At 64.2% G+C, this 16,437-nt stretch overlaps 2 protein-coding genes across 2 annotated transcripts; one reads left to right on the top strand and one right to left on the bottom strand.

Annotated features, from left to right (window-relative positions):
- Nucleotides 1-282: 282 nt before the first annotated feature.
- On the top strand, nucleotides 283-7,467 carry CCDC154 (coiled-coil domain containing 154; the record flags this gene model as incomplete). Its single annotated transcript, XM_035021893.1, has 16 exons — nucleotides 283-554; nucleotides 644-833; nucleotides 956-1,002; nucleotides 1,285-1,380; nucleotides 1,735-1,858; nucleotides 3,313-3,414; nucleotides 3,491-3,619; nucleotides 3,712-3,836; nucleotides 4,087-4,201; nucleotides 4,284-4,421; nucleotides 5,035-5,154; nucleotides 5,233-5,309; nucleotides 5,578-5,695; nucleotides 6,001-6,087; nucleotides 6,336-6,523; nucleotides 6,622-7,467. Coding segments are annotated over 16 exons (2,055 nt in total), but the record flags the coding sequence as incomplete, so codon positions are not given.
- On the bottom strand, nucleotides 7,464-9,080 carry PERCC1 (proline and glutamate rich with coiled coil 1). The gene has a single exon (XM_035021892.1). It carries the CDS (start codon nucleotides 8,214-8,216, stop codon nucleotides 7,464-7,466), a length of 753 nt encoding a protein of 250 aa, XP_034877783.1. The 5' UTR covers nucleotides 8,217-9,080.
- Nucleotides 9,081-16,437: the final 7,357 nt, after the last annotated feature.

Here is a 16,437-nt window from a genome sequence, read left to right as displayed (position 1 = left end):
GCCACCCGGGGCAGCTCTGCTTCCTGACCTCTCAAGAGGCCTTACTGCCCCAGGGCTGCCTCTGGAGCTGGGCAGGCAGGGCACAGTCCTGTTTCTGCTTCCTGGTGCTGTATGTCCTCAGGCAGGAGCCTGGGCCTCTCTGAGCATGAGCTGCCTGTTGTGGGGCAGCAAGTGCTGAGCCCTCCTGGGGTCAGGCCGTGTGACTCAGGGTAACAGGGACCCAAATCACTGCAGCAATTGGCTAAGCGCATCCACCCAGCTCACCTTAGCCCGTCCTGCTGAGCCCCACCTGGAGCCAGCACCCTTCATCAGCCCAGAAGCCACCTTCTTGCAGAGCTGGCTGCTAGCAACCCCTCGTCGGGGGCTTCACCCCCGACCCAGACGAGCACCATCACCCTGGGGGACCTGGGGCTCCCACTCGAGGAAGGACTGGCCAGTCCCGAGCTCTTGAGTCTGGAGGAGATCTCCGAGAGGTATGAGTCCAGCCACCTGGCGTCCACCACCTCCATCCCGGAGCGGGACTCCCCCAAGCACTGGACGCAGCTGGAGCAGTGGTGAGCCTGGGCAGAGCTGGGGTGGGAGAGCCATGCCACCCACCCCCGGCACGCATGGCCCAACTCAGCCTGCTCCTCACCCTGGCCAGGGTGGCCGACCTGCAGGCCGAGGTGGTGTCTCTGCGGGGGCACAAGGACTGCTGTGAGCGAACCATGCTGAGCCTGCTTCGGGAGATGCTCCAGCTGCGCACCTGCATGCAGCTGCAAGACGCAGAGCTAAAGAGGCTGCAGCAGGACCTGCGGCAGGCGGCTCGGGCCCCAGAGAAGGAGGCCCTTGAGGTGAGCCGCCACCATCCCTCCCCAGAGGCGAGGCTCCCCCGCTCCCGGGACCCTGTGCTCAGCTCGGGCCCCTGTCTGTGCCAGCCGGGCTACGAGGCTCAGCCTCCCCTTCCTCCTTGCAGTTCCCCAGCCCCCAGAGCCAGAACCAGATGCAGGCCCTGGACAAGAGGTACCCCCCCCACCCCACCAGTGGTGCAGGCCTTAGTGGCAGGGTCAGGGCCTGTGGGAAAGCAGCAGCTGGGGCGGGACCCCAGGGCATCAGCCTGCACCCTGCTCCTTGTCTTGCTTAGGTAAGCAGCAAACCTCCACAGCCCAACTCAAAAGGCCTGGGTTTGTATGAACATGGCAGGAGGCCTGCTGATAGGGCCCCTGGGCCAGGACCTTGACCCCTAAAGGCAGGCAGGAGGGCCAGCCGGGCAGGCCCCAGGCAGAAGCAGGTCTTATGTGTCAGGCTGGTGGAGGTCCGGGAGGCCCTGACCCAGATCCGGAGGAAGCAGGCGCTCCAGGACTCTGAGCGGAAGGACACTGAGCAGGAGGCCGACCTCAGGTGGACACCGCCCACCTCCCTCCTGGGGGGCTGGCTCTGGACCCACCACGTGTGGTCACTGAGAAAAGAGGCTTGAGCCGGAGTCCCTGCCCCCTCCCCCACCCAGTAGCCCTGGCCCAGGTCGCTCCCGGCTCCCCATCTGGGGACACAAGTCAGTGTCTTGCCCTTGTCTGTGTTTGCCCAGGTGGGGTTATCCACCCCCTGCCTCACCGGCCTGGAGGTCAGCCTGGGCCCCCCAGCAGCAGGCCTGGGCCCGGGAAGCATTCTCCATGTCTCAGGGCCCCACCAACCTCCCGGTGGCTCCCCAGCTAGGCCGGCCAGCTGGATTGCTGTGACCGGCGGCTGGTGCCCTAGGCTGGCTGAGCTGGCCGGGAAGCTGGAGCAGGAGGGACAGTTCCGGGAAGCGGCCTGCAGTGCCCTGCAGAAGAGCCAGGAGGACGTGAGCCAGAGGGTGGACCGTGAGGTGGCCAAGATGCAGGTACCGGGAGGGAGGCTGGGCCCAGGCAGCCAGGTGAGCCATCCTTCCTGGCAACATGGTCGGGCCCGGGGGGTGACCCCGAGGTCCTGCGCGGTCTGGTCCGTGGCCACCAGCCGCATGTGGCTCTGTCTGTAGAAAGCTAACGTTTTCGGTCCCTCGGTCGCATGAGCCACGCTTCAGGGGCCCCGCGGCCACGTGTGGCCCGTGGCTGACAGTTTGGGTAGCGCCAAGATGGAGCTCATGTTTCATCACAGAAGGTCCCTCCCTGGCAGCATCTCCGCCACGGGTCCTTCTTGCCGTCGTGGGATCAGCACCCAGATCCGGAAATAGAGCATCGTAGGCCTAAAGCCCCTTGCTCAGCCATTCCTGGGGTAGCCCCACCCCTGGCTGGTGCAGGTTCCCCTCCTGCCCGAGACCCAGCCTCTTCAGCTCTGCAAACAGAGCCCAGGGACCGCGTCACCCGTGCAGCAGGTGGGGGCGCTGGCCCAGTGCTCCCCAGCTGCTGCCCACATAGCTCGGCTGCCCAGCTTCGGTGGCCTTCCCCTTGCTGCTGCCCTTTGGGAAGTTCGTGTCTTGGCCCAATCGAGATACTGCCCACCACTGCGGCCAGGAGCTCCGGAAGGCACCGGGCCCAGGGATTCCTGCTGCGCCAGGCATGCGCAGGGCACCGCCTCCCCCCCACCTGCCCTCTAGGCCGGGGTCGGCACACTGTGACCACCACCTGTTTTCGTCAAGTCTGATGGGCACATGGCCACACCCGCTCATTTACTCCAGCCCATTACTGGGTTTGCACTGGAACCATGGAGCTGAGGACCCTGCGTCCTGGGGCTCCTTACAGAAACGAACTGCTGACCACCCTGCACGTGATGTGGGTGCTGGCAGGGGCTCAGGATGCACCTATCCTGTGGCCAAGGGAGCTGGGGCCCTGGGCCTTGACGTCTTGTCTCGGGCACACTCAGACCCTTGATGCCCAGGAAGGGAGCCGGTGGGGAGGAGGGGGAGGGGAAGGTGCCCCATCCTGGGCCTGGAGGGCGAGGGCGAAGTGTGTGTGCACTCATATTCCCTCAGCTTCCCTGACGGAGGCTCCCAGCTCAGGATGCGATTCGGCGGCGGCTGTGCCCCCTACCCTGGGTGGCGTCTGTGGTCACCGTGGGCACCAAGTGTGGTCTGGATCCACACGAGCTCGGCCTGTAGGCCCTTCACAGCCCTCGTGCCTGGCCCTCCGGGGGGACATGTGGGCCCTGCCTTCCTTTCTAAGGAGGGTGTGGTGGGCCCCGCTCTGCGAGGCTCGGGGACAGCAGGGGACACAGGGCCCAGAGTCCTCAGTGACGGACATGGTTGGGCAAGAAAACAGACTAGCCCGAGCTCGCCCGGGGGCCAGCAGGTGGGGGGCAGGGGATGGACGAGGCGAGGAGGATGGTCGGATTGCACGGCAACCACACTGACTCCCACAGGCCCAGGTGACCAAGCTCTGTGAGGAGATGAACCTCCGCTTCCTCAAGAGGGAGGCCAAACTGTGTGGCTTCCTGCAGAAGAGCTTCCTGGCCCTGGAGAAGGTGGGGGTCCATGGGCCTGCGGCTGGGCCATGCCCCCGCGCCCCCGCTCACGGCAGGCGGGCCGGTCTCCCCACAGAGAATGAAGGCGTCTGAGAGCACCCGGCTGAAGGCGGAGAGCAGCCTGCGGGGTGAGCTGGAGAGCCGGTGGCAGAGGCTGCAGGAGCGGGCCGAGGAGCGCGTGCAGGCCCTGCAGGGGCAGCACGAGGTGGGCAGCCCAGGGCCGGGGGTGGGGGGGCGGCGGGGGCATCTGGACGGGCGGGCGGCCGGGGCAGGGGCTCAGGGCCACCTCTCCCGCAGCAGGAAGAATGCCGCCTCCTGGAGCAGTGCCGGGGCCTGGACCAGGCCGTGATCCAGCTGACCAAGTTCGTGCGGCAGAACCAGGTGTCGCTGAACCGGATCCTCCTGGCCGAGCAGAAGGCCTGGTGGGTGTCCAATCCGCCTTTCTCCCCGGCGCCCAGTGCCCTCGGACGGGGGCTCCTGGTCCCCCCGCGGAGAACTCTGCACCCTCCAGTGGACGCAGCCCCGTCCAGGGGGCCCTGTGACCATTCTCTATCCCCTGCTCCCCGGGGTCTTCCACGTGGTTCTGGAGCCAGCAGCCAGGCTCCTCCAGGGCCAGCCCTGAGAGGGGGCAGCCTGGGCCGAGGGACAGCCTGTGTTGGCACCAACCCCCAGGGACAGCAAGGGGCACCTGGAGGAGAGCCGGGCCGGGGAGCTGGCCGCCTTCCTGCAGGAGAGCCTGGAGGCTGGCCAGCTGGCCCAGCAGGAGGCCCACAGCACGCTAGAGCTGGTGAGGGCAGCAGAGGGGTGGTCAGCGTCCCCAGGGGACCCCCGCCTCCCCAGGCAGCCATGTTAAAGCCCCCCTCCCACAGCTCCGAGAGAAGAGCCAGGCCCTGGAGGTGTCGCTGGCCGAGCTGGGGAAGCAGGTGAAGGACCTGAGTGACCACTTCGTGGCCCTGAGCTGGAGACTGGATCTGCAGGAGCAGACGCTGAGTCTGCGGCTGAGTGAGGTGAGCGCGGTCCTGGGGGAGCCGCGGCCCCGAGGCCTGCCATGGCCCCCAGCACGCGGTGGCTTCCGCAGCAGGGCCAGCAAGCCCTTGCACAGGGGCTCATTCCTCTTTTTTGCATGGTGTCACTGACACACAGTTCCTACGCTGTGCGGTCCACACTCGCGAAGCCTGGGGCTCAGCAGCTCCTCGCGTCCTCGGGGCTGAGCTGCGGTCATGTCACTGGGACATCTTCTCCGTCGCCACAGACAAAGCCCCATGCGGCTAGCTGTCCCTCCCCACCCCGCAGCCCCTGGCGACCACTGACTGGCCGCCGGCCTCTGTGGATTCGTAGGGTGGTCACCCTCTCCTGCAGCTGTGGGCGGCTGTCCGTCCCCGTCCCTGTCGACTCCTGGTGGGCAGGGGACTGAGCCAGGCCTTCCTATGGATGTGGTTCTGTTCAGCCTGGAGTACCCAGGTCCCCGGAGAGCCATCTGTCCCCCCCGTGCAGACTGCAGGGAGCTCTCAGCTGCAGGGTTGACTCTCTTGGCTCCAACTCTGGCTCTAGGGGGCCCCGTCCCTCTGTCCATCCCCCTCCATCCCCCAGCTCCGGCCCTCACTGGCGTCTGTGTTCCAGGCACAGAGAAAGTGGGAAGGCTCGGAGCAGGAATCGCTGGAGGGCCTGGCCCAGTGTCAGAAGGAGGCCGAGGCGCGCCTGAGGGGGGTGCGGGAGCGAGTGGACAGCCTGGCCCGGCAGGTGGGTGAGGGCCAGGGGTATGGCACCCCAGCCCTACTGGGCCACCTGGGCTGCCCGTCCACCCTGCGTCTGTTGCAGATAGAGGCCGTCTCTGACAAGTGCATCCTGCACAAGAGCGACTCAGACCTCAAGATCTCAGCTGAGGGCAGAGCCAGGTGAGGCCCCAGGACTGCAGCAGCTGGAGGTGCATCCACGAGGCTTCCCCTCCCGCAACCCCGGCTCCTCCCCGGCTCTGGGCTCGGCTCCCCCCAGGTGCAGCCCACACAGGTCCTTGAGCTTCGCCGTCTGTCACCTGCTGGGGACCTGCCAGGTCCCACTGGAGGGGTGGCAAAGCTGAGCACCCACCCCCTGCACACCCTGCCCTCCTTCCGCACCTGCCCTGTCCCTGCCCCTGCCCCCCCCCACAGCCTCCTATTCCAACAGAGAGTTCGAGGTCGGGGCTGTGCGGCAGGAACTCGCCGCTCTGCTGTCGTCCATGCAGCTGCTCAGGGAGGGCAACCCCGGGCGGAAGATCGCTGAGATCCAGGGCAAGCTGGCCACGGTACCCCTGGGGCCCCCGTGCCCATCACGCTCAGCAGAGGGGCCCCCGGGGAGGCCCCGGATCCCAGACACCCGGAGGTCAAGTGGCTCACAGAGCCAGTGTGAAGTGGGGGGCACCTGTCTGGAGCCCCCCACATGCTGGGGGTGTCATCACGGTGAAAGGAGCCAGCCTGAGCGCTGGCCAGGTCCACCAGGTCACCCAGCGAGGGGCCAGGACCTGGTGTCAGAGGCCAGATCCTACCTTGGGGGCCTGGGGTGGGGGCCGCCCTCGGGCCGCGTCCGGGCTGACAAATGGGCGGCCTTCAGTTCCAGAACCAAATAATGAAATTGGAAAACAGCATGCAGGACAACAAGACCATCCAGAACCTCAAGTTTAATACAGAAACCAAGCTGGTGAGAGGCAGCCCCTGCGCTGACCCCGCCCCGGAGGCTCCCGGCCCCTCACCCCTCCCTGCAGGGCCCCTAGCTCCGTGGGCTTCCCTACGGCCGTCCGTCTGAGTGTCTGGCCCGAGCAGGGTTTCCTGGTAGATAAGACCCAGGTTTGTCCAGAGAGAGATAAATCCCGGGGGCTGTCCCGTCCCCCTCTGGCTGGATTCCTGCATTCCTGCAGCGGCCCCTCCTCCCGGCGCCCTTGTCCGCAGCGTATGGAGGAGACCGCCAGCCTGCGTGAGAGCATCATGCGCCTACGGAGTGAGGAGGGCCCGTGGGCTCTGCGGCTGGGCAGCAGGAGGGTCCTCATGTCCCTGGGGAAGCAGCAGTTCTTCATCAAGGACGCGGGGCCCGGAGAGGTGGTCCCCGTGAACCGCTGGGGCATGTATCAGGCCGTGAGGTGCGCCATGGGGAGCCGCCTTCTGGAGACCCCTCCAGGTCTGGGGCGGTCCTGGGGGAGGCCCCGAGGCCACTGGGCATGAGCCGTGTCTTGGGCAGGTGGCTGCAGTGGAAGGCGGCTCTCATGAACCTGGGGGCCCAGCGGAGGCCACACGCATTCCTGGAGAAGTCCTTTCGCCAAGAGGCTGCCCGACAGGTCCCATCCTTGCCCCTTTCCCAGAAATAAATGTGCCGGTTCCTGTACCTGTCAGCGTCCCGAGCTCCTTCCTAGGAGCCCAGCTGCCCCAGGCCTGGCACCTTCCTGGGCCGTCCTGCCCTCAACTGCAGCATCCTGGAGCCCCACCCACTCCTTGCAGGCCCCCAGAGGGCCAGCTGGCCTGGCGTGGGGTCCCGTGCCCTTCACACCTGCGCCCTGGCCAGCAAAGGAAGTAGCTCTTCCTGCCCTAATCTAGGGAGCAAACAGCGTGTTTGCTCACACACTCAGGCAGCACCCCTTCTTCCTGCCTCCAAGAAAACCCTGCTCATCCCACAGTAGCTGGTCTTGCCACCTACCATGGGGCCTGGGGGACGGGCAGCCCTAGCACCAGCCAGCCGGGTGGCTGCCGACCTGGGATCTCAGGACTGGTCTGGATGGCCAGTGGGCCTCGCCCAGAGTGGGGCACAGTGTGCAGACCGCCTGAGCCCAGGGCCTCCCCTCCTGGGGGCAGCGTGCCTGGGACGGCAGCTCCTGCCCATTCCCTGCCCAGGTGGCCTCTGGCGGTGGTGGCAGCTCTGGGCCGCAGGAGGAGCCTGGCCTGTCCTCCTGGGCCTGGGAAGTCCCTCCCTGAGCTGGCTGGTTGACGGCCCCTGGGGCTCCGACAGAGAGAACAGTGACAGGCCTCCCTCCTTAAGGAAAGGCAAAGCTGCCAACCCGCTCACCCCCACGGACCCTGGCCCACTGGCTAGGCCTCGGCCAGCTGTACCCCGTCCAGGGCCTGGGCCCCTCCCCCGGGCAGCTCGGGGCCAGTCTCCGCTGACCAGCTGGCCAGCAGGTCGCTGAAGTCAGGCGTGCCAGGGCGGAGCAGGCCCAGGGGGCCGGGGGCCGGCTCCTCCCAGAAGGAGAGAGGCAGCTTCCTCTGGGTCATGGGGACGATGTGGCCGTACTTTCGCTCCAGCCTGAGCCGCCTGCCAGCTGGGGCCCCAGGCCCTGGGTACTGCCGCAGCCCGTAGTCGAAGAGCTCGGCCAGGGGCCCCAGCCCACGGGCCTGCCCCTCGGGACCCCTGGGAGAGAGGACCCCGGGCTCCGCAGCCTGGTCGCCATCTGGGGGCCCACCCGGGGCCAGGCGTGCCAGGTCAGCGCATGGGACGTCCTGGGCTGCACTGTCGTCCGCGTAGATGTCGCAGGCGTCGGGGTCCTGCCCCCTGTCCTTGCGGCCAAAGTACCGCTGGATGTCACCACTGATGAGCTCGGAGAACCGCAGCAGCTGCAGGGGTGTCTCGGGGCTGCTGGGACCCGGGGGGCCTGCTTCTGGGGCCCAACCCGAGGCCTCGGGGGCTGGGCTGCGGCCGCCTGGCCCCTCCGGCTCCTCCTCGTCTTCCTCGTCGTCCTCGTCCTCAGAGGTCTCCTGGGGCTCCGGGTCTGAGGGCAGGAAGGGCCGGCGGGTGGGCAGGGGCGGCAGGAAGTCACAGAGAGGCCGGATCACGCCCGCGGCCATCTCCTCGGGCCAGTGTTTCTGGGGCAGCAGGTGCGGCTGGGGAGGGAGGTGGAGAGTGGACGGGTCAGGACAGGTCAGCCCTCAGGGCCCCAGGCCTGCCCAACCACACTTGTGCTCGGAGCAGGTGCCGCGTTCGGGAGCCAGGGAGGTGTGGAGAGAGACTAGGGCCGTGGGTGCTGGGGGTGGGGGCGCAGAGACGGTTCTTGATCAACAGGCCCACCTGCTGAGGAGCATCTGCCCAGGTGCTGGCAGGCAGGGGCCCCTGGGAGCTGGGCCTGGCTGTCTCAACCAGCACGCTAGGTCCAGGTCCCAGAGCCCCTGTGGCTTCGGGGGTCTCACGGGCTTAGGGGCAGGCCCAGAGCCGGGCGCTGGTTCCCCCGCGCTGTCTGACGACACGGATGCAGTGCAGGCCCCAGGCTTTCATCTGCTCTCTGGCCCCCCGGGGTTTGGAGGGGTCGGCAGGTCAGCAGGAAGCAGGGAAGGTGTGTGGGTCTGGGGCTCAGGGCAGGGTGGGCAGGGTGGGATTTGGGGAGGTGACAGAGACCGGGTGGCCTGAGGCCAAATGGGGCTGACTCTGAGCATTGGAGTGCTCTGGCCCCTGGGGATGAGTGCGGGGGAGCGCAGCTTGCAGCGGGGAGGGCCCTTTTGCCTCCCAGCAGGAAGGGAAGAAAGGGAGGGTGGTGTGGAGAGAGGGAGAGGGGGCTCCCAGCTTGTCAGAACCCCTACCCCAGGGAGGCTCACTTGGGCGGGGCCGCCCTCCTGCCTGCCGTCTGCCATCTACGTTGTCCCCTGGCTCTCGTTCACCGCGCTGGGGCCCCTCGTCCCTGCCGGGGGTCCCGTGGCCCCAACAGTGGGCTGTGGGGAAGACGTGGGCGCCCCCTTCCCCAGCCCCACCCCTTGCCCTCCCGCTGGGTGGGTGGTCCTCATGGCCCACCTGGCCAGAGGGCCCACCGCCTTCCGGGGAAGGGGGAGGAGGCCGGGTCCCCGCGCGCCATCCAGCCCGGCTCCTACCTGCTGAGGCCTGCAGCTCCTGTGGGGCAGGCCCACCTCCACCTGGGCTCAAGCATTTATAGCTGGGCTCTGCGGCCAGCGGGCTGGCAAATATTTGGTGACTGCATTGTCATCGCAGACTGGGCAAATAGAGCCCGTTTGCTTTAGCGCCCAGCAACCAGGGCCTTGCGGGGGGAGCCTCAACCTGCCCGGGGACCGTGGAGTGTTTGCCGCAGGCCCAGCTGGCTCACACCCGGGGCCGAGGACCCTTATCTCTGCCACTGATTGGGACCCGGACCAAGCCTTGTCAAATAGGCGGAAAATTAAATTTCATGCTATTTTGACTTCTGGAGTAGCCTTCTCTAGAGGACATCCTGCTTCTGCGGTTCTCTGGGTAAACGGTGTTCCAGGCCGGCGGTAGGAGCTGGGCAGGCCAGGGACAGGAGGCTGTGGGGACCACCGGCCAGGGCTCGGGTGGTGGCCTCTCATGCAGGGGGCCGCCTCCAACCGCCGGGCCCTCCTGGGCGCTGTGACCAGTCTCAACCCTGCCAGGCGTGGCTGCAGGACTCCCAGCCCCTCCAGCCAGCTCCCGCCACCCCAGAGCTGCAGGTGTGTTTACAACAAACCCAACTCAGCCCCTGCTGCCCCCGACACAGGGCCTCACCCCCAGGGCCCAAGCTGGTCCCGTGCCACTGCACCCCCCACCGCAGAGCCCACCTAGGCGCATCCTCATGAGCCTTCCCGCAGGGTTACAGCCGACACCACCCGCAGGACCCCGGGGGCTGCTGCCTGAGTGTCCTGGGGCCACGGTGGCCAGTCACCCAAACTGGGGGGCTAGGAGCAGCAAACGGGTGTCATCCAGGTGGGAACCCATGCTTCCCTCCTGGCGTCCACTGTGGGGACGCTCCTTGGCTGCAGCCCTATCACCGTAACCTCTGTCTCCATCTGTGCATGGCCTCTGTCCCACGGGAGCCTGGGTCCAAGTTTCTCTCTTACAAGGACACCGGTCATTGGATTTAGGGCCCACCAGGCTCCAGTCTGACCTCGTGTTCATTACAGCTGCAAAAACCCTATTTCTGCGTGAGGCTCCATTCCAGGGTTCAGGTGGATGTGAGTTTTGGGGGACAGTCATTCACCGTACGTGGCCTCTGCTAGGTGCCTCGCTCCTAGCTGGGAGGACTCCAGAATCCTGTCCGCTGTGGCTCAAAGCCACCCCTGCTTTTGGGCCAGCCAGGTTCTGAGGATAGGTTGGTAGCCCCCTCCCAGCTTGGCAGGCCCCCGGTCCCTGATCTCCCTCCCACCAGTGAGGGCTCATCCTTCCAGGGATACCCTCCCAGTCCTCCCTGGACCGTTGGTCTTGGTTCCAGGCTCTGCTCCCTTCAGGCAGGAGCCAGCACCTGTCCTACCTAGTGATGCCCCATTACACTGGGGTGTGGGCACAGACCCAGGCCTTTCCTGCAAGCGGGGACCATGGGGGGATAGCTGCTGGGCATTTCTTGGGCATTCGGAGGGCCCGATGCAGGAGTCATGGTCAGGACGCCCAGCTTTGGGGGAGTGACAGGGAAATGAAGCATGGGACCCACCTTGGGCCAGGCTGGTGACTTGCCGTGGGTGGGTCTTTGGAGCTGCCAACGTCTCCCAAGCAGGTGGTCTGCCTGGGCCAGGGCCCGTGCAAGGAGAGCGCAGGGTGGTGCAGCATGCCAGGCCTCCCTACAGCCTATGGTTCATGGTTTCCTGATCATCACAGCCCCATCCCCACGTCCCGGGGCGAGGCTGGGACACAAGTAATCTGTCTCGTGAGTCCAGTCTACATTTGGAACTCGGTCCCCAGAAACTGACTTCAGGCACGGCCACAGTTCTGCCCTGAGACTCCGGTTTCGATGACACTGTTGTCCAGGCTCCAGCCGTGGGGCGGCCCTCCCCCCAGCCGCTGCCGTCCGCTCTGACCCAGCACAGTCAGCATCAGCCCTCTGGGACAGGCCGGGTCCCCAGGGAGGGGCCCAGCAGGTGCCCGGACTGTGGCCACAGCGCCCCCTGCTGCTCCCCGGGAAGGGCTGGGCCCAGGACCTGGGAAGGGTGTCGGCTGGTGCAGGTGTCTCCTTGCTCAGCTGCCAAGGTGGGCCCCGAGGACTCAAGGGGAGCGCAGTCTGGGTGAAGGCTCCAGGAGGGCATTTGGGCTCGGTCTGCAGCCCTCATCGGTGCCCTGCCTGGGCTGGGCAGTGTGGGGGCTCTGAGGAAGGTTAGACATGGCCCTGCCCGCGAGAACGTCCCCTCTTGTGTGACCAGAAGAGGGGCTTCATGGAGGAGGTCATTTGCTCAGCGCCGATGGGACCAGGAGCTCACCCGGTCCATCTGTGTGAAGTGCAGGTGTCCAGCAGAGGGGACGGCCTGCAAAGACCTATGCCACAAGGAGCTGACACCCTATGGTTGGTGGCCCTGCAGACGTCCACACCCTAATCCCCTGGGACTGTGGACATGTTATGTCACATGGCAAAGGGCCCCACAGGTGTGATCCTGGATTGTCCTGGGGGCCCAGTGTCATCACAGGGGTCCTGACCAGAGGAAAGGCAGTTAGGGTCAGAGGGGGAGATATGAGCATAGGGGCAGGGTCCCTGCTGGCTTCGAAGGTGGAATGGAGGGTCCCCGCGTCTGGAAAACGCAAGGAAGTGATTCTCCCCGGAGCCTCCAGAGTGCCGCCCTGCAGGCACCTTGATTTGGGGCTGCTTTGGACTTATGACGTCCAGGACAGCAGGATAATGCATCAGCGCTGAGCCCCTCCCTCTGGGCTCGGCAGCCACAGGACACTCCCAGCTGGAAGCATCGGCTGGAAGGTGGGGTGAGGTGATGGCGTGCAGGGCCTCCTGGCTGGGCCATGGAGTTTGGCCCTTTCTCCAAGGCAGCCTGGCACTCAGCTCTGCCCTCTGTGGCTGGAACAAATCTCAGGGTGAGGGTGGGGCTCTCACAGAGAGGACCTACCACGGTCACCACCCCCACCCAGGGCCCACTCCTTCCCAAGGGCGCTTGTTCCCCAACCCCCCACAGGCCTACTTCTCTATCCTGGCCTCTGCCTCAGGCCCCTGGTCAGTGGAGCTGGGGCTTTGGCGGGGGTTTGGGTCCTGCAAGTGGCCCAGCGAGATGTTCACTAATGCCAGCCATGGGAAGACTGTCCACAAATAGCCAGACCTTCCCTGTCTGTTTCTGCTGGCATAATCCCAATGCTTTTTTCTGCCTGACCAGAGACCAAGGAGGAAACCCCAGCCTAGGACAGAGAATTTTAGATTCGAGGAGACACCAGAGCAGATAAAGGTTTAGGAAGAGGAACCTGGGCAGTGCAGAGTGGGGTGGGCATCTGGACAGAGGAAGCCTGAGCCTGGAGACCAGGGAGGGTGCTACTGCACTAGTCCCAGCAGTCAGTGATAGGGCCGCACAAAGCACAGCCTGAGGGCGTAAAGGTGGGGGACAGGCATGAGAGGGATTTAAGAACCAGGTGTGAGGTCTTAGTAGGGGTGTGCATGAATTACCCCCATCCATGCCACTCCTGAGTCTGAGCCATGTTCAAGAGGAACACAGGAGTCCAGCGAGTGGAGGCTGAACTCTGGCTTTTGTTACTGGCAAGGCTGGGTTGGTGGAGACACAGTTTCCCAGAATCACTGTGCACACAGTCCAGCCAGGTGTTGGGTGACCAGGGCCAGGCCAAGTGACATGGGTGTCCCAAGACCCCCCCGCTGCCCACTGGGACCCCTGGAGTGGGGCTGGGACTGATGCACTCAGGCTGCCAGGCTTGGGCCCCCGCACATGTCCCAGCACCTTTCCCCAGTCAGCTCCAGTGTGGGCCATGCCTGGCCTTACAGAGCTCTCGGCCCTCGCTGCCCCCGCCAGTCCCTGCCCCTGTGGTCAGGCCTCCGTCCCTGGGGAAGAGGCTCTGCTCTTCAGAAGGCGTGGACCTGCCTGTCCCCATGCACCCCATATTGATCTTCCTGGGGAAAATCAATAGCCCCAATATGTCAGCTCTCAGGTGAACCAGCCCTGCCATTGGGCGCACAAGGGCTGGGTCCTCCCCGCCCATTAGCGAGACATTAGACCCCAGAGAGGTTTCTCTGTGTGCTTTGAGATAATGAAGGCCGAGGTGTTGGTTTATGCCCTGAGGGGGCGGGGGAGGGGGGCTTGGACCAGACCAGAGCCTGCAGCGCCTGGCAGCCCAGCCCCCCCCCCCCCCCACCTGTCACCCAGCGCCCTGCCAGGGGAGTGCTGGGGTCCGGGAGGGGGGGCGTGGCTGCCTCAGGAGGAGGGCATTGGAAAGGGCTGTGGGTTCGGGTCTGTGTCATGCGAGGGGCTTGGCTCTGGGCTGCTTGCTGTTGGTACCCAGGGGGCTCTGCGACCAGGCATCCTGGACCCGCGTCCTGGGGCCACCATGACACACACTGGGTGATTTAATACAACAGCAAGTTCTTCTCTCAGTCTGGAGGCCAGTCTGAAGTGAAGGTGTTGGGCACAGCCACCCTCCCAAGGGTCCAGGGGAGGGTCAGTTCCGGGACTCTCTCTCTCTCTCTCTTCTGGTGTTGCTGGCAATCCTCGATGCTTCTTGGCTTGGGGCCTCTCTGCATGGCCTCCCCCATGTGTCTGTGTCTTTTCTCCTTCTCTTAGGAGGACACCAGTCCTTGGATTTAGGCCCCCCCCCGCCAATCCCGGGTGACCTCCTTCGACCCACATCTGCAAAGACCCTATTTCCAAATAAATTCATGTGCTGAGGTTCCAGGTGAATGTAAATTTGGGGGGACAGAGTTCAACCCCATAAGGCAACCTAATGCATCTTATCCAGAAGGAGGGCAGACGAGGTGGGGGCTCTGGCCATGCTTGGCAAAGGACGGTGTCCTTTCCATCAGCCAGGACAGGGGGAGGTGTTGGGTCTATTCTGGGCTTTGTCTGTATTTTGTGTGTTCAGATGTGATTACAGAAGGGTCTTGTTTCGTCACGAGCAGTCACGCAGTGGCCTGATACACACTTGTCCTGGGAAGTTGCTTATGTCCAACAGGAGACCCAGCTATGAGCACCAGGCCAGCTCCCAGAGGCCAGGGGGTCTTGCCCTCTTCAGACTCTATGCGACCGGGGCGCCTGGCTGGCTCAGTCGGTGAAGCATCTGCCTTCAGCTCAGCTCATGATCTCCAGCTCCCTCTGCCCCCCCCACCCCATCCCCCACTCATGCCTGCTCTCTTTCACTCTCTCTCAGGTAAATAAAATCTTTAAAAAAATAAAAAGACTCTACAGGACCTATGTTTTTTTGTTTTTTGCATAGTGCTTTCACCTACAATGGAGACCAAGTGGCAGCAGGATTTGGGCACGGGGGGGGGGGGGCATTTGGACACATGGATTTGCTTTTTTTTTTTAAGATTTATGTATTTATTAGAGAGAGCATGTGCCCGAGAGAGAGAGAATGAGCAGGGGAGGGGCAGAAAGAGAGGGAGGGAGAGAATCCTTGAGCAGACTCCCCACTGAGCAGGTCCACCCCTAAACTCAGAGGTCTTTGATTTCCATCTCCTCCAGGAAGCCCTCCAGGCTGCACACCAGGATGATTCTGCCTCATTCTCCCACAATTTGAGTCCCCTCCTCCAGTCCGCAGCAGGGGCTCCTGGGGTTGCCTGTAGGTGAGTTGGTTTGGCAGTGATTTTGGATGGGGTTCTGAGGTAGATGAGAGGAAAACTCTCTAAAGGTCTGATATACAAGGAAAGCCATTTTAGATTTCTGTATCGGATGACTTCACATAAACTTTGTTTAAACCCAAAGCCTGACTTAAGGCTCGCCACACACGCCACACACGCATTGTTACATCTGCTTTGTGAATGAGTTGCCTAAGGGAAAACCCTCTTGTCTTTTGAGATATCATCCACACTCCTGCTTCCTGCATTCCTCGAAGTTAAAATTCATAATTCTTGCTTATACACTCATCTATAATCTGAGCTTTTACAAGACGTAAAAAAGTATATAACTCTGTAAAAACAGTTCATTCTCCAGAACTCTTTCTTCCCAGTGAATGTGTTTCCCGGGCAGCTCTCCTAACTCGGGTTTGAATAAAACTCTTTCTTTTTATATTCGAGCGTTCTCGCTGGTACATTTGCATCGACAGGGTGGAACAGGTGGGGTGGGGCGCAGCGAGGAGGACCCGGACACACAGGTGCCTCTGTTGACACAGTAGCTCTGAACACAGTCCTGGGCTGGGAGCTGAGCCCAGGGCATCAGGGACTGGCTTCCCAAGGTCGGGGGACTCCCAGATGTTGTTGCGCTGGGAACATCTCCAGCCTGCCACCCTCGCCCTACTGTCTGGAGAGTCCCTGGCGGGGCGGGGGTGGGGGCGAGTCACAGAACCGGTCTGGTGTTTCTCCAGGAAGCAGGTGCAGGAGAGGGGCGCTCCAAAGGCAAAGATGCTGAATTAGGGAGGCAGCACATCACAGTTCACAAGGTGGCCTCGTGATCTGATTTTGTCACCAGTTACCCCCCTACACACACACACACACACACACACATCCCCACAACGTCTGTGATGATGCCTGGACGCCCTGCGTGGTCCTCTGACAGGAAAGATCAGCCACACCAAGGCCAGTCTGTCCTGTGGACAAAAGCTCCAGGAGCTTCCCTACCGGGCGGAGCACAGAACCCCGGAACAGCCTGACAGACAACCCCCGACCTGACTCGGGAAGGCGGGCGGGAAGGTGCCCCAGGAGGCAGTGCGCTGGGCCCCGCGCACGCAAGCACGTGTTCCGCGGGCCCCGGGCGAGCAGGCCGGCCGCGCAGGGAGCGCCGTGCGCGTGCCCTGCGGCACCGGCTGACGGACCGCAGCCCAGAGGCCGAGCACTGCGCCGAAACACCACCCCGCAAAGCGGTCTGGGGCTAGACGCCGCTCTGGGTGCGCTGCACGGAGCAACGCAGACCGCCAGGACGTGGGCGAAGGCCTGCGGTCACACAGCCGCACGGGTCCCGGGGTTGCGCCTGCACCGCGGGAAGGGTGCGAGGTGCGTGAGGGCCAGGGCAACGATCTCGCTCCAGCCAGACCCTGCACCCAGGTTCCTCACTGCTCCTTCCTCTTCGGGCTGGGAGCGAACTACACTTCCCGGCATGCCCTGGCGGTCTGCCGAGGGTGGCTGGTTGCGACGGAAGAGACCGCCTGAGAGTGCGCGTCATTTCCGTCGCGCGAGTGGTCCCACGTTCTGTAGTCGTGAACGGAGGCCTCGAGCGGCGT

Source organism: Mirounga leonina, unplaced genomic scaffold (genome assembly GCF_011800145.1).
Source record: "Mirounga leonina isolate KUSES-001 unplaced genomic scaffold, KU_Mleo_1.0 Mir_175, whole genome shotgun sequence".
In the NCBI taxonomy this organism is placed as follows: domain Eukaryota; kingdom Metazoa; phylum Chordata; class Mammalia; order Carnivora; family Phocidae; genus Mirounga; species Mirounga leonina.
The sequence above is the reverse complement of the archived record's forward strand: the minus strand, read 5'-3'. Positions and strand labels throughout refer to the sequence as shown.

Excerpts from the sequence above, each read along its gene's own strand:
- PERCC1 (XM_035021892.1), bottom strand. The coding sequence starts at position 8,216 with ATGGCCGCGGGCGTGATCCGGCCTCTCTGTGACTTCCTGCCGCCCCTG.